We start from the raw sequence: 15,051 nt of genomic DNA, 5'->3' as shown, positions 1-15,051 counted from the left end.
CTGCTTAAATGGCATCTATCTGCTGATGTCCCTGTTGGCTCTCCAGCTACTTGCATTGTAACATTTGTTGTGATTATAGTAATTTACAAAGAATATGTACAGGGACTGTGTTAAATTCCTTAACAAAAGAGGGATCTAGATCTGTGTCTGTTCTTGCCTGCAGTCTTGGATAGACACGTTTAATAGAGGTGCATTAAATCCAAAGGATTTTTCCCCCCTCCTATTTTTGGTGAATGAGTGTTTGCGGCAGTATTTGTCCCTGGAAACATTCCCTCATTTCCATACAACAAATATTTTAACGCTGAATTGACAACTTTCACAAAGGTGAAAACGTACTGGAAAGTTTAGACAGAAATAATATCTAATAATGAAGCAACTCTATGCTTAATGCTGGCACACACACACTCTCTGGCTCATTCATGCTAAAACCCCAAGATTTTCGCATTGAACATTGCATTCTGCAGGGTGGGATGGTGGGATGGCTGGGAGCATTACTGCCTCACAGCTCCAGGGTCCTGTCCGGATCTTCTGCTTTCCTCTTACCTCCCAAAACCATTGCAATTGGTAGACTGGTTATACGAAAGTGCTCCTAAGTGTGATGAGTGTGTGAATGTGTGTACTGTATGGTGCCCTGCAATGGATTTTTGCCTCATCCAGGGTGTATTCCTGCCTTATACCCGATGTTCCTGGAATAGGCTCCAGATCCACCACAACAATGACCACGATAAACTGCTTGGGCGGTATGGTGGTGTAGTGGTTAGCACTGTTGCCTCACAGCAAGCGGCCATCAGGGGGACTTTCTGTGTGGAGTTTGCATGTTCTCCTCATGTCTGCATGGGTTTCCTCCAGGTGCTCTGGTTTCCCTCAAAGTTCAAAGACATGCGGTCAGGTTAACATGGGGCGACCATGGGCTGAAGTGCCCTTGAGCAAGGCACCTAACCCCCAACTGCTCCCTGGATGCTGTAGCTTAACTGCCCACTGCTCTGGGTATGTGTGTGTGTGCTCATTGCTCACTTGTGTGTGCAGACGCGCAGCTTGTGAACAGGCAAGGCAGGCAACTGCTTGGGGCCCCCTGGCTTAGGGGGCCCCCCTAGAGTTGGGGCCCGAGGGCTTATTTATTTTGTTTTTTATTGTTCTTTACCATTGTATTTTCACATTTGGAATTTAAAAAACTTTGGTTTCATACATTTTTCGTTGGTGTCAGATTATTTATAACATATTGGTGATGAACACTGGTCAGAAGGGCCCCCTGGAAATTTTTGCTTGGGGCCACAACAGACTCTAGAATCGCCTCTGTGTGTGTGTGTGCATGCATGTGTTCACTGCTTCAGATGGGTTAAATGTAGAGGACGAATTTCACTGTGCTTGAGTGTACATGTGATAAATAAAGGCTTCTTCTTCTTCTGACTAAAGACGATTGCTAACATTTTGCAGAGATTCTAGGACCAATTCAAAATTGTCCAACCCCACTAGGACTAATTCTGAATTTACTATCGAGCAGATATACATTGTATAACCAGGATTTCTATGGATGACCTATGGATAGATTTTTTTTTTCTCAAAGGATTTAAGGGTTCCCACATCAGGGCAAACTTATGATCCTTCCAATATACTAGATTTCACCTTCTCAAAAGCTCTTGCTTGCTGCAAAAGGCATCATCACATAATCACATAACCTGAATTGAATGATTAAAGAATGGAGACTCTGTCAAGAAATGTCAGGATTTATTTTACAATTGAGAGACAAAAACAATATTTTTTTATGAGCTGATGAGACATTTCACAATGGTATGATTAAAAACATTGAAATGCACTGGTTTTCCTGTTGTGCATTGCTCTTTTTCACTCAGGCATAATGTGCATCTGAGGATGCATTCCATCAAACCAATTAATATTAACCACACTGGAGGACCAAAAGGATGAACGTCAGCGCTACTGTTCACATACCGTCTGCATATATATCTATTTACATATTATTTCCTTTTTGTTTACTATATATAAAATGACAATATAAAAGAATGCACACCATACAAACAAAGCTGCGGCAACTGGCAAGATATGATGATGGAAAAATGTACATGTACATAATTGCAGATCATTTAAATATATATGTACTGTATATAAGGATTTGATTAAGTCTTTACAAGTTGAAATCGAAGCAAACCTATAGAAAGAGAAAAGTCAGTACCAAAGCATACATTTCCAAATTGCTACAGTAAAAAAAGATACTTAACAACAAAACCAACTGATTTAACAAATATGTTCAAACAAAATCATTTGAAACACAAAGTGTATCATCTGAAGCAGCCAGTTAATCATAACCTGTTGAGGTTTTAAAGATACAATGCTGCCTTTTGTATATTTTCAGTGATTTAATGGGATGTTGGTATTGTTGGTAGAAAGTCAAATTTGGGAATTTGAGCTGAAAACAATAACTCTATACTGTATATATATATTCTTTATAGCTTCTGCACATTGTTTGCTGAAATTGTCAGTTATTTCAAGAATAAAAGATGATCGATTCAACAAAATTCACGCGCTACTCCTTGTTTTCATGTATTACAGCCTTGTTTTGACCATGCCCATGGATACCATGCTGGTCTCATTCTCAATTCCACAAAATACAAACAGTGGAAAATTTGTTCAAATCTCAAATCACTAGGGGAAAAAACATGCACATAATTAACACATATATAAATACAATACAAAGTAAGATATAGAAATCAACAGAGTGAAAAAAAAACAGCAACAACTAAAAAAGGAGACAGATCATGGTCCAGTCAGGCAGTTGCACAACAAAAGTTTAATCAATTTTGACTGAAGGCTCAGTTCAGATGCAGTGCAGAACAGTGATGTAGTGCAATGATTCTCAAGTCAGTCATTTCACTGCCACTGGCCTGCTCCTCTATGCTTTATCTAACTTTTCAAGCTCGGATACAAAGATCAAGTGGTCCTCTGGAGACTTGCCATGCGTTTTGCTGAGGTGCAGCTTAACTGCATGTTTGCTGACAAAGGTCCTATTGCACAGTTTGCACTGATAGATGGAATTAGAGTCGTCCTCGTTCAAGCCGAGGGAACTGAAAGTCTTGTCCGTTATCATTTTCGTGACTGCTTGCTGCTCTCTCATAAGGTCTATAGACAACCTTGACAGGTCCTTTAAACTGAAGCCTAAATGGGATTCTAAGTGGCTAATGTAAGTGGAGGGAGTTCTGAACTGGGAGGCGCAGTCACTGCACAAGAACAGAGGCTGGCCAGAGTCAATGTTCTTTAGAAACTTTGTTCCGCCCGTCCGCCTGAGCTGGTACTTCACATTGGCGAGCCAGTGAGAGATTGTGGTCATTGAGAGACCTGTGAACTTACAGATATGTACACGCTCCTGAGGACCCAGGTCTGTGATGACAAACTTCCCCTCTGGAGTTTCACGAAGGCTGGATGCAAACTGAGCCTGTAGGATCAGCAGGTGTTGAGGGTTCCAGTTAGACTGCCTCCCTTTCCTTTTTTGGACATGGGTGAAGTCCTCCAGAGCATCCTCAAAAGCACTGCCATCTGCTTCTGACTTCTCAGAGATAGAAGAGGGCGTTGATGACTTTGGTGTCAGGCGGCCTGTGAGGTTTTTCACCATGTCCGAGATGTCCATCAAGGCATTTTCCCTCAAAGGGGAAGACAATGATTCAGATAAGTTGGAAAGAATGGGTCGATTACTGTTAGGAATGCTGCTGTTACTACTGTTGCTTATGACAGTGGAGGAGCTGTTGTTTGGACGTCCATTGCTGTTCTTGGATTTCGTCAAGTCTATTGGCTGGTCTTCGTTGTCATAGCATCTGTTGATGGACTCAACTTGCTTAACCTGAGTTGGATTGTAAAAAGGTTTCTCCACCATGTTGTTGCTGATTTTGTACAGCATTGCTAATGGGTCTAATAATGGGCTGACAGTTTTGGATGCCTTGCCTAAATGAGTGTTCATGATGGACTGCAGTGCACTAAGATGGTTAACTAAAGGCTGTTCTGGTGAGTGGTCAGTGATTATTCCCAAACTACTGCACCCATTACTGACTTGTGTTTTGAGGGTGTCCATTCCATTCTTGTCTATAGTTTCAGCATGACTCTCAACTTGCTCCCCTTCCTTACCAACTGACTCAGTCTCCTCAGTAATGCCATTCTTTGCAGGCTTGCTAAGGTCAGTTGGCTGCGGGAAGTCTTTTTTCTCCTTGGGTACAGGTGATAGTGATGGTGTAGAGACATGTTTTGGGATGCGTTCACTAGGCTTCTCCTCCTTCTCCTTTTTAGACACAATTTTTCCAGTGACTTTCTCCACTAACTCTTCCATGGCTAAGACATTGCTCTTATGGTTTGGGGGTGGGGATGGGCTTCCTGGGGAATGGATGAGGGCACTGGTTTCAGTTGACAGAGACTTCAAGCTACTAGCACTGAATGTGGGTTGCATTTTGACACTCTGGACAGCAGAGAGAGACTTCATTGACCCTTGGAGCTGGTAGGCCGCATGGATACTCGGATATCCACCCCATGTAGGGGTACCTGTCTGAGCCTTGCTGATTGCACTAGAAACAGTATTTTCTAGAGACTTGAGAATATCAAGACCCTCTTTCGGGGTCTCTTCCAAATCCTCTTCTCGGAGATATTTGTACTGGCCAGGTTTTTCAGAGTTCTCTGGTTTGTCAGATGGGTCCTCCTTTTCTTCTTTAATTTTCTTCTCTGGCTCATTCACCTCTTTTTTCTCCTCCTGTGAATCCTTCCTTTCTTCAGTTATAGAGGTATGTAATGGAGAGTCAATTTGTGACTTGATAGTTGGGACTGGTAGACGTGTGGTGGTTGGTGGAAGAGGAATGGACTGAATTTTTTCCTCCACCACTGGGTCAAATACTAACTGTTTCCCCTTTTTTGAAGCAGAGTTGGTAACTTTTAGGAAATGTCCTGTCACCATCATATGAGCTGTAAGCTGCTGCAAGGTATCATGAGAACTTCCACATTCCATACACTTGAGGATCTGGGCTTTTCTGGCTTCAAACTGCCAGGTGTAACTTGCACCATTCTGATAACCATATCGATTGTTAGCAGTAACGTAGGGATTTGTAACCTTTTGGTCTTTGGTGGGGGTGGATTCTGCCAGTGGAGCACCTGTTGTGCTAGTGATGGATTCAGGTGAGCAAGGGGACACTAGGTCATGAAAGACTCGTTTTTTGGTAGAGGGCACCAGCTTTGAGGCAAGAGCTGGCATTGGTTCTTTGAGAGGCACTTTCTGGTAGTGTTTTGTTTTGATCATGTGGACACTTAGGTCTTGCAGAGATTCAAATGAGTGTCCGCAGTACATGCACTTTAAGACTTTCTGAGCATCCTCTTTGCCCTCCATCTCCATCAAGGAACGCTTCCTTGGCTTGGACCATTTTTTGCCCATGTCATCTTCCTGATCTTTATTGTCATCACGGTAATGGCCTGTTTCGTTCATGTGTACTGTGAGGCCTACAAGTGTGTCATAAGCTGCGCTGCAGTCCTTGCATCTAAATTTACTGGCACCAGTAAATACCGGCCCATACAGCTTATTGTTTTGACGGTACAGTTGTACTGTGCTGAAGAGACTGGGTTCTGGCAGAAGGTGGTATGGTGTATGCTGTAATGTTTTAGCAAGTGCAGCCTGGTGCCAGTCATAAGAGACACTTCCACTACTGGTACCACTTACATTCCCATTGCTATTACTGGTTAAAGTGGTGGCACTGGCAGAAGTGTTGCTCGGGGTGGTGCTGGTTGTGGCACTAACACTAGCTGTGCTAATGCTACTGCTTCCACTGCTGTTACTGTTAGTTGCATGACTATTCATAATGCTATTGCTCCCCTTGTGGTTGCTTGTGGTACTGTTGTTGCTGAAATTAACTTGTTTGCTTTTTATAATGTCTCTTGTGATGCTGGACCACGAGGCATTCGAGATCAAGTTTGCATAGGCGGCTTTCATCTTTGCCAAACTGTCTTGCACGGAAAGACCAGGCTCTGTCTCCATGTCATCAGTCTCATCCTTCTCCTGGCCCTCTTTGGAGGAGGTGCTTTTAAAGTCGGCCAGGTGATCGCTGGTGTCACTAAGGGGTGAGCCGTACCCGGCATCAGGGTTGGTGCCATTGCTGAGAGGGGAGTTCTGGTAGCTCAGCTGCTCACGTGGATCCTCCTCCTCGTTGCACAGGTACTCTGCGTCCTGGCCATCTAAGGAGAGGCCATCATCCTGCAGGTGCTCCTCATCGATCTTGGCTGCCTTCAGCTCGTCCTCAGGCACGTAGGCTGTGAAAACCCAAAGCAGAAAAAAAAGAGAAAAAATGATGATGAAGCAGAAGGTGCAAAAAGAGAGAAAATGCAAGTTTCAAAATGGATTTAGTTGTTGAAAGTTATTTTGAGGTTTCTAAGGCATTGTTTGATGTATGAAATTTTCCTGCATGTGTGCTTGCACGCCTACATAATGATCCTAAAGAGATTTCTTGTCAATAGTCCTGGCAGAGGACACAGGTTTGCAATTATAAAGTGGCAAACATCCATATCTTGACTATGATAGATAGTACCCTTCACTGCTGAGACTAACAAAGCTATCGAATATTACAGCTCAGCAAGGGTAAAGAAGAGCATGGATGAGCAAGAAAAATAAGTCCCCTTGAGGATGAAAACCAGGGACAACAGCAAAAAAGAACATTATAAAAAAATGAGATCAGACAGGTGTTTGGAAAAAAAAGCTTCATGGTGTGCCTAGCTGAAAATTAGAAAGCAAAATCCATTTGTACTGAGCATTTATCATGTGAATAACCAGCATTTTTATCCCAATACTACAGATCTTATTACTATGGAGTTACTGGACAGATAATGTTATGGTAAGAATATACAATTGTTGATCACTTCTTTTACAGTCCAATTAAAATGAGGTCACAGAAATCTCAAATTAATCACTATGTCTCCATATCTGCCCCATTTACCAGGCAAGTCATACTACCGACAAAAAAAGTACGATTTCTCTCTCTGACTCTCTCCCTCATAGTTAGAGGGCACAGTCTGTGAGTGACTTTGATCCAGTTTCCCCCACCACTGTGCCACTCAAGTCAGGCTTTTCTGGGCAGGAGACTGCATCTGAGTTATTGCCAAAGATGCGGTGCTGCACACAGTGTAGTTGGCAGCAGCAGTCGAAGTTCTTGCAGTGTGTCGTGCCGAAGCACGAGTGGAAATGACATGTCTTGTTGTCACGGTCCATGTTGTACTAAATCTCTGGGAGTCCACCGTGTGTGCAGCCTCAGTGTATGTGCATGTCTCAGAATGTGAGAGCAGGGAATGATGGAAAACCTGGACTGGCTTCCACTCTGATTGCGACTGAGAATATTTAGCGTCTGAATGGACTAAATTCGAAAGCTGTAAATCATTTTATTTTCCGTTAAGAGCGGTTGTTATGATGCCACGAGTGCAATGAAGTCTGAAGTGTGATTCATTTTATTGCCAACAATTAAAGTTCATTTGAGATACTGTTTTCATGCAATGATCTAATATAGCGTTGAGCTTAAATAAAACCACAGTTAGTCATCAATTAGTCAGGAGATTTGTAAAACTCGCAGTACATTCAGTCTCTTTTAATTAGTCTCTGATATCCATTCATTACTGCTTCGTGAATGTTGAATTAAATGGAAATCAGCTGAAGCACAAACCCCCCCCCCACACTATTTAAATGAACTCTAATTGTTTAAGGATAGCTGGAACATTAACAAATGTTATCAAGTCCATTATTTAAAGAAATGCCATGTAGGTTTATTATTAAATGATGCAACTTTATGATTTAGCTGACTGTTGGTAAATAAAGTTCTCTTTCTATTATTACATACATCCAAATTGAGATATTGCCATTTAGTCGTCGAAATGGCACAGAAATACACCAGTGTTCTCAAATGTATGGGTTCATGTTCGAGACACACACAAAAAACAACCTGTTTCCATGTATTGTATGCAACATGAGCTGTGACAGAAAACCGAATAATAGCACACTGTCACAGCAGCCAGGAAGATAGAGAAAGAGAAACAGAGAGAAAGAGAGAGGGAAAGAGCACGAGAGATACATGACTTGTTTAATTTGCGTAATGAAAGTGAATAAAGGTCCATGAGACCAAGTTTGTAATGAGAAATGGTTGGATTAAATTCCTGTTTCATCAGCTGGCTTCGATCTGCATCAGGAGATAAACAAAATGAGCACTGAAAAACACATCAATGCACCTCTGCGTCTGTGTGTGTGTGTGTTCAGAATGTGTCCAGGTCTGAAAAAACCCTTTTCTCCTGATGCAAGAAGTATATCTGAGAGAGTTTATTCTTATAAGCCATTTCGAACCCAACACAACACAGCTGAATCTCTAAAATCAGCCAGTACAAGTTTGAAGGCAATCGGATGAGACAGAGGAGGAAAAGAGGGAGCAGAGGAGGAGACGCACTCAGGGAGATAGTGAAGAGAAGAGAATGAGACAGACTGTGTTGAGAGTTGCTCCTTTATCTCAGCGAGCCACCAGCAGCTATCTGTCCTAGATGCCAGGATCCGTCTGAGGCGCTCCAAGCAGATGTGCTGTCAACTTCAAACAGCGTGCTACTGAGCATACTGTAATCAGACCGGACGTGATACCTGATGTTTGTTAGCTGCCATTTATGGCTGCCTAAGAGAAGCTGGGGAGAGACTCAGGAGCAGCTGCGAGTGACTGACTGACGCCTGTGTAAAAGGAGGTGTAGTTACTCTTTTTTTTTTTTTTACATTTTTTATTAATATGAACCAATGTCTAGCAAGTGTACAGTATATATTCATATCATAGTAACTAATCCTTCATTTAAGTACTTAATTGGCGTGACACCGCTGAAGGCTGATCTGAGCTCGGCTTTAAACTTTTCACCGATATCAATCCATCAGGCCCGCTGAGAAATCAAGCAGGCGCTGTAAAGCAACAGCACTCATTGAAATAAACATTACAAACTGTCAAATAACTCAGTTATCGGAAATTGCAGTGAAAGGAATATTCGCCCGGAGGAGCGCAGCCCGGCTAATTCCCTCAAGTCAATGCAGCACTTACGACAGCTTATCACATTAAAACAACAAGAAAAGAGAACTTTCTTCTTCACTATAATTACAGAGAGAAAGGGTGAGTGAGTGAGTGAGTGAGTGAGTGTGAGAGAGAGAGAGAGAGAGAGAGAGAGAGAAAGAGAGAGAAAGAGCCATTCGCAGAAAGATGGGCAGAAGCTGACACTAAAACGAACATGTCTCTTCAGCCTTTGACGCCACGTGGCGTGTGACAGGCAACGCGTGCCGGCGTGTCACTGTCCGCGCATCAAGGCCCGACTTGGCAATTTTTTTTTCCTCCCCTCCATCTGCGTCAAGGAGCCGGCAGACGATCGCAACGGCACTCGCACTTAATAACCCAATCAGAAATTTGACTGCTGACATCTTTCATTGAGCCTCTGCTTTTAAGCGTCACGCCGAACAAAGAAAGAGGGATTAAGGGGGGAGGAGGGGAGGAAGGGGGCCTTGTTGTGTTTGTCAATCAACAAAATATATAAAAAATAAATAAATAAATAAATAAATAAATAAATAAAAACCCACACATTGTACTGTCAAGGGTGAGAAAAGGACAGAAGTTTTCAAGAATACATACACTTAAAAGAAGCAGTAGTGACTGAAAAGTGGAAGCTGCTTCGGTAGCGGAGACGGAAAGTTCGATTTCTAGATATTGTGCAACTCTGGCTGGCAAAATGAGATGATATAGTTTTAATAAGTTATTAACTACGTTGATAGAAGTTGAGAATATCTGGATGTACTTTAATGATGTCCTGAACGCTAAATTTCATATCACGTTATTTTTAATTTGTGCTAGCAACGCTGGCACAAACTGTTATGCTCACTCAGGATCTTTCTACTTTATTATCTTCTTCTTCTTCTTGTTCTCCTAATGTTTTTTAGAATGCTATTTCTCCCTCAGTTTTCAACCAATCATCAAATTTCACATGAAGAATATCTCTGGACTGAATTACATTGCGATGACTTTTGGTGCTGATCTGGATCACTGAACCGGAATGATCCATAAAAAACGAGATTTTTTTCAATCACTTATAACTCTGTTAACTTTCATGATTTTTTTCAATCCTTTTTTTTTTTTAAATTTTGTTCAAGGCAGCAGGGCACAACTTTTCCTCACTAAGCATCATTCTCTATCTCTTACTGTTTCGGATCTATAGGGTACGGTGACCAGACATCCCGGTTTGTAACAGCTAGCTCAAATTACTGTGACTTTAGTCACAGTCTCTATCTAGTTCATTGTTATTAACCTTACCATCATTCTTAATATTATTATGTTCTTCCAGGAGAGTTCTTTTGTGCGAATATCAAAATGCAAAAATTGTGACTGCTGTGTTTATTCAGAGAGAAACCGAATTGAACGTGTACATGAGCTAAGTATTTTTGCATATGTTGGTCAAAATCTTAATTTTATCTTGATTCTTATCTAAATTTTATCTAAAGAAGCTTTTAGGGATAATGTCCAAAGCAATATCTAAGATAATCAGAGGAGATGTGTCAGCTTGTGTTTGTGCACGTGTGTGTGTGTGTGCATGTGTGTGTGTGCAGGAGAGCGAGGCCATCTGTGTCCAGAGCGGAGCTGTCACTGTGGCTGCTGAGACCTCACAGAGTTTGGACAGGTGACACAGCGACGGGACATGAGCAGGACATGAGCAGGTCTCTCACACACACACACACACACACACACACACACACACACACACAAAATACACTACAGGATCAGCTTTCTGTTATCCTGAACTGACTTACTTTTTCCTTTCTGTTTCAGTCTTGTTAGACTTTACAAGAGCCCATAATAATCTTAGATTTATCACCTTCAGGCTTTCGTAAACCATCATATCTAAGAAACGTGTTCAAAATTGCCAGGTTTCTATGGATTACATCTCTATGGAAGCACAATAGTCTCATTCAAAAGAAAAGAAAAAAGAAGTAACCTGATCACAAGCTGCAGATTTATAAGGAATAATACGAAGCCTGCTTCATTCACAGGTCTAAACGGAGACATAATGCTATTGGTTGAACTAGAAAACATACGGCACCTGATAGGCTAAAGATAACAACATTCACAAGCAAAATTGGCCTTTGTGCATTTTCGTGGCACTACTGAAATAAATGTTTGCTTGTGCAAATATCTGTGAACATTTCTTTAATCATTTCATCTGTTTTTGCAGATTTATGTTTACGGTAATTAATGGAATCTATTCTGATTCAGTAAATCTCCTACAGGCTTCATATGGATACCATGAGGTCAGAACAAACCTGCCAGTTTAAATATGTACAGTACGTGAATATGGGATGCCCCAAAATGCAGAGAAATTCTCCAGGATGCAGTGATGCTGAAAGATGTGTGGTGCAGATGTGTGAATCCGCCATCAGCCTGAGTGTCTCCTACTACAACTGGCATCTTCCACCTTTCCACCCCTCCCCTTCCTTATTTATTTATTTTATTTAGCAGGAGAGGGGGCAATCACGGCAGTCATTTGCAGTACTAATGTCCAATTCATGCGCCTCTCCGTCGGCTGATTTAGCCGGTCAGAGTGGTTTTGGAGTGGCCAGCGGAGAGCCGCGCTGTTTAGCCGACATTTTAATGGGAAAACTGGCAAGTCTTATTTGGCCAGCCGATGTGGTTTGTCACCGGGTCTCCATTACATGCCACTCAGCTCTGATGCCTTTGGACAGGTCTGATCAAACCACGTCATTTGACCTAGGCGGCCCGCTGAAGTGGCGGACGGAGAGAGGGATCGCGAGAGCGAGAGGAAGAGGGAGGGAAAACGGGGGGAAGGCCAGGACACTGAAGGCTGTAAATAAAATGACATTATTATTTCCTCTGTCCTATCATGTAGAAAAGCCAATTATGGTAATGCACAGCATGTCAGTGGGAATGCAGCAATCTCTTTCTCTCTCTGTCTCTCTCGTTTTCTCCCCCCTCTTTCTGCATGCCGGTTGGAGCGGCGCGATGCTGTTTGATCCAGTCTGCTCATGGCCTGCAGTAATCCTGTATGTCTGCTGTAGAAATGCTTACAGCCTCCGGAAAGTTTATAGAAACACTGGACTAGGGATAGGAAAAATAATTGATTCTTCGAATAAAAAAACACTAAGCTAGGTTGAATTTGAATAATGTTAAACAATAATGAAGTTGTTTATTATTAATAATAATAACTTGAAATTAATCTGAATATTAATTAGTATTATTGTAAACAATCACAGGCAACACCGTTATCTATAGAACTGTGCTCTGTGTCTGTTGTTCAGAGAAACAAAGGAAATCACATGACATCATCATCATCATCTGACTGTAAATTAAACTTTTTTTTTTACCAGCTTTATCTTCAACTTCTCTTTTCTGTGTACATGAATCACCTACGGTGAACCCACACCCCAAAAGATTTTCTCATCACTATATATGTTCACTACTTAGGGTATAACTTAATGGTGTTGAAAAACCGACATAGTGCATACTAGTCCCCCAAAAAAAGAAAAAAAGAAAAAGAAAAAAAAAAAACAATTTGAGATTTGGCCACAGATCTGAGAAGTACTTGCAGGAAATAGTTAACTATGTATGAAGGATTTGATCTAACATGTACCTTCAGGTTTTACACAAACTTGTGGAATCCATGTGAGTATATATACACTGTCATTAAAGCTAACGTGTGACATCCGACATACTAAGATATTCTGAAAGTCATGTAAATATTTAATAGATTCTACGTTACACTCAAGTTGTTGCTGATAATATCATTCATAATAAATTTTGTTTTATTAAAATAGAAAATAATTCAAAACTGAAGCCCAACCCGACATATAACATTACTTTAAGGATACATTAGTTGTTTTTTTTTTTTTTTTTTGCGGGGGGGGGGGGTGATGATAATATTTAGTTAGCTAATGAATATTTAACTTAAAAAAATCTAAATTAATTATGCACTTATACCTTTATGTCTCTAGCATGTGAGAATTTAAACAATCCAAACATCCAACTGAACTTTTCACCTCTGAATATGTAAATAAATATATATATATATTTTTTTAAAATTGTGTAAAAACAGTGAAATGGAAAATACAAGGCTAGTGTCTCTCATGATAGATGAAAGCGATAACATTACATTCTACACGCAGGAACTGATCGCACTGGACAAATCATGAATTTTCCATGAACCGTGTATTGAAATTGAAATCAAAATTGAATCGTGAAGGTCCATAAATATTCCCACCCCTACTCCCAATATGACTTAAGTCAAGGTTATCTGTCCAAAGTGTTCACTGGATGGTCCAGGCACTGATATAATCTTGAAATCTGTCCATCCACGTCTCCGTGATGAGCGTGCGTGGGAGTCCAGCACCTATTTAAACCCTTTGTAAGCACTTTTCCCCGACTCATAGTGCCGTGTGTGAAGGGTGATTAATGATTACAGCCTCCATTTGGAGCATGGTCACTGATGAATGAACTGTGTGGAGGAGTAACGAGCTCGCTATAGGGATGGACAGATTTCCGGGGGTTTGGATCCGTCCCCCTTGCCCCACCTCCTTCCCCTGGCCCAATGTGAACCTCGGCGAGCAGAAAGCCTTCACATTTTTCATCATCTCACACACAATCCTTCGCTCTGAGGAGCGTCTTTGTTGTTTTTTTTCTTTCGCCTCTTTTCACCGCAAGCCACATCTAACTTTATTACAGACTAAACAAAGGGAGGCTTTGAAGTGCAGACAGGCGTTTTTACAGCGACCCAGCCTACCTCTCCTCACCCACCGGCGCTGATCTGTGTTGCTGTGGATACGGTGGAGAGGTGTCTCAAAATGAACGGCGCCATCTCGTCTATAAGTGACGCAGCTCGTGAGAGGCCGGCCTGAGTGGAACAGGCCGCCATATGGCAGGATAACTCCAGGGTCCGGCACAACTGGTGTGCCATTCAGCTTCACGCTCTGCTTTCTCTTTATCTCTTTGCTTTACACTGAGCACGGTTAGAGCCACGTGAAAAAGGGGATTTTTTTTTTTCTAGCACAAAAGTGTCAGGAGTAATTTAGATGAAGTCTAGTAATCTAGTAAGTTGAAACGATTAAGGCAAATTTATACTTGCTAGCTAAAGCCACAAATCAAGTTTTCTTTGTAATATGTAACAATTCTTAAACTGCTGAATGAATCAAATTCAAATATTCACCCACAAATACAAAATATCTTGCTCACCTTGCAGAAAGACACGACTGGTACTGTACACACACACACACACACACACACACACACACACACACACACACACGCATGCTCCTGAATGTCGAGCCCATACTTATGCAAAGCGCGGCCCACTTTGTCATTTAATTTTTAAAAACCCTAAGGTCGTATAACACACTCTCCCTGTCATTTGCAAGCACATTAACTCACTGGCCACGCGACAGCCAAATTATGCTAATGGCCCGCTAAAATGGGTCATATAGACAGTGCATTTTGCATTAGCTTCAAACAATAGGCAGGGAAAGAGCAGAGAGGAGATGTGAGCTGCACTGTTCTCCTTTAGCTGTGCCGTGACGCTTTCACCACGTACACCACAACAGAGCTCTCGTGCGCCCACGAGCCTGCTAAATGCCGATATCAAAACGGCCGATGAATAATGAAGGAGCTCAATTAGCAGATTGTTAACAGCAATTTACATCAGTGAGGTAATGCGTTCCATCATGTACAGGCCTAGATTGACTGGAAGGGTCTAGTCATTTAGAGGCGAATGGTGTAACGTAGCAGTCGTGTGATTTATAAAGCAATGGCTCACGTTTATGCTTAATGAAAACAGAAGTAATCAAAATTTCTGTCCAATTCCCAATGGCATGTGTTACAGATTAACACACAAAATTAATTAGTTAAGGTTATTAAATTACTGTATAACTGAGCATATAACTATGACATGCCAAGCAAGCACCAAACCAAAGTAATTAATAATCTAGTTCTTTTATAATCTACTCAAAAGCATGGCGAAGATGACAACTGGACACAC

At 41.6% G+C, this 15,051-nt stretch overlaps 1 protein-coding gene across 2 annotated transcripts in view; it reads right to left on the bottom strand.

The window, feature by feature from the left end:
* Positions 1 to 1,708: 1,708 nt before the first annotated feature.
* tshz1 (teashirt zinc finger homeobox 1) overlaps positions 1,709 to 15,051 on the bottom strand; it is a 68,971-nt gene continuing 55,628 nt past the window's right edge. For both annotated transcript variants that reach the window (XM_060942659.1, XM_060942658.1), the window contains one exon: positions 1,709 to 6,282. In XM_060942659.1, coding sequence (XP_060798642.1) covers positions 2,906 to 6,282 — 3,377 coding nt within the window. In that variant the 3' untranslated portion in view covers positions 1,709 to 2,905. The remainder of the gene's footprint in view (positions 6,283 to 15,051) is intronic.

Source organism: Neoarius graeffei, chromosome 16, assembly GCF_027579695.1.
Source record: "Neoarius graeffei isolate fNeoGra1 chromosome 16, fNeoGra1.pri, whole genome shotgun sequence".
In the NCBI taxonomy this organism is placed as follows: Eukaryota; Metazoa; Chordata; class Actinopteri; order Siluriformes; family Ariidae; genus Neoarius; species Neoarius graeffei.
This window is presented reverse-complemented; position numbering and strand designations above follow the sequence as displayed.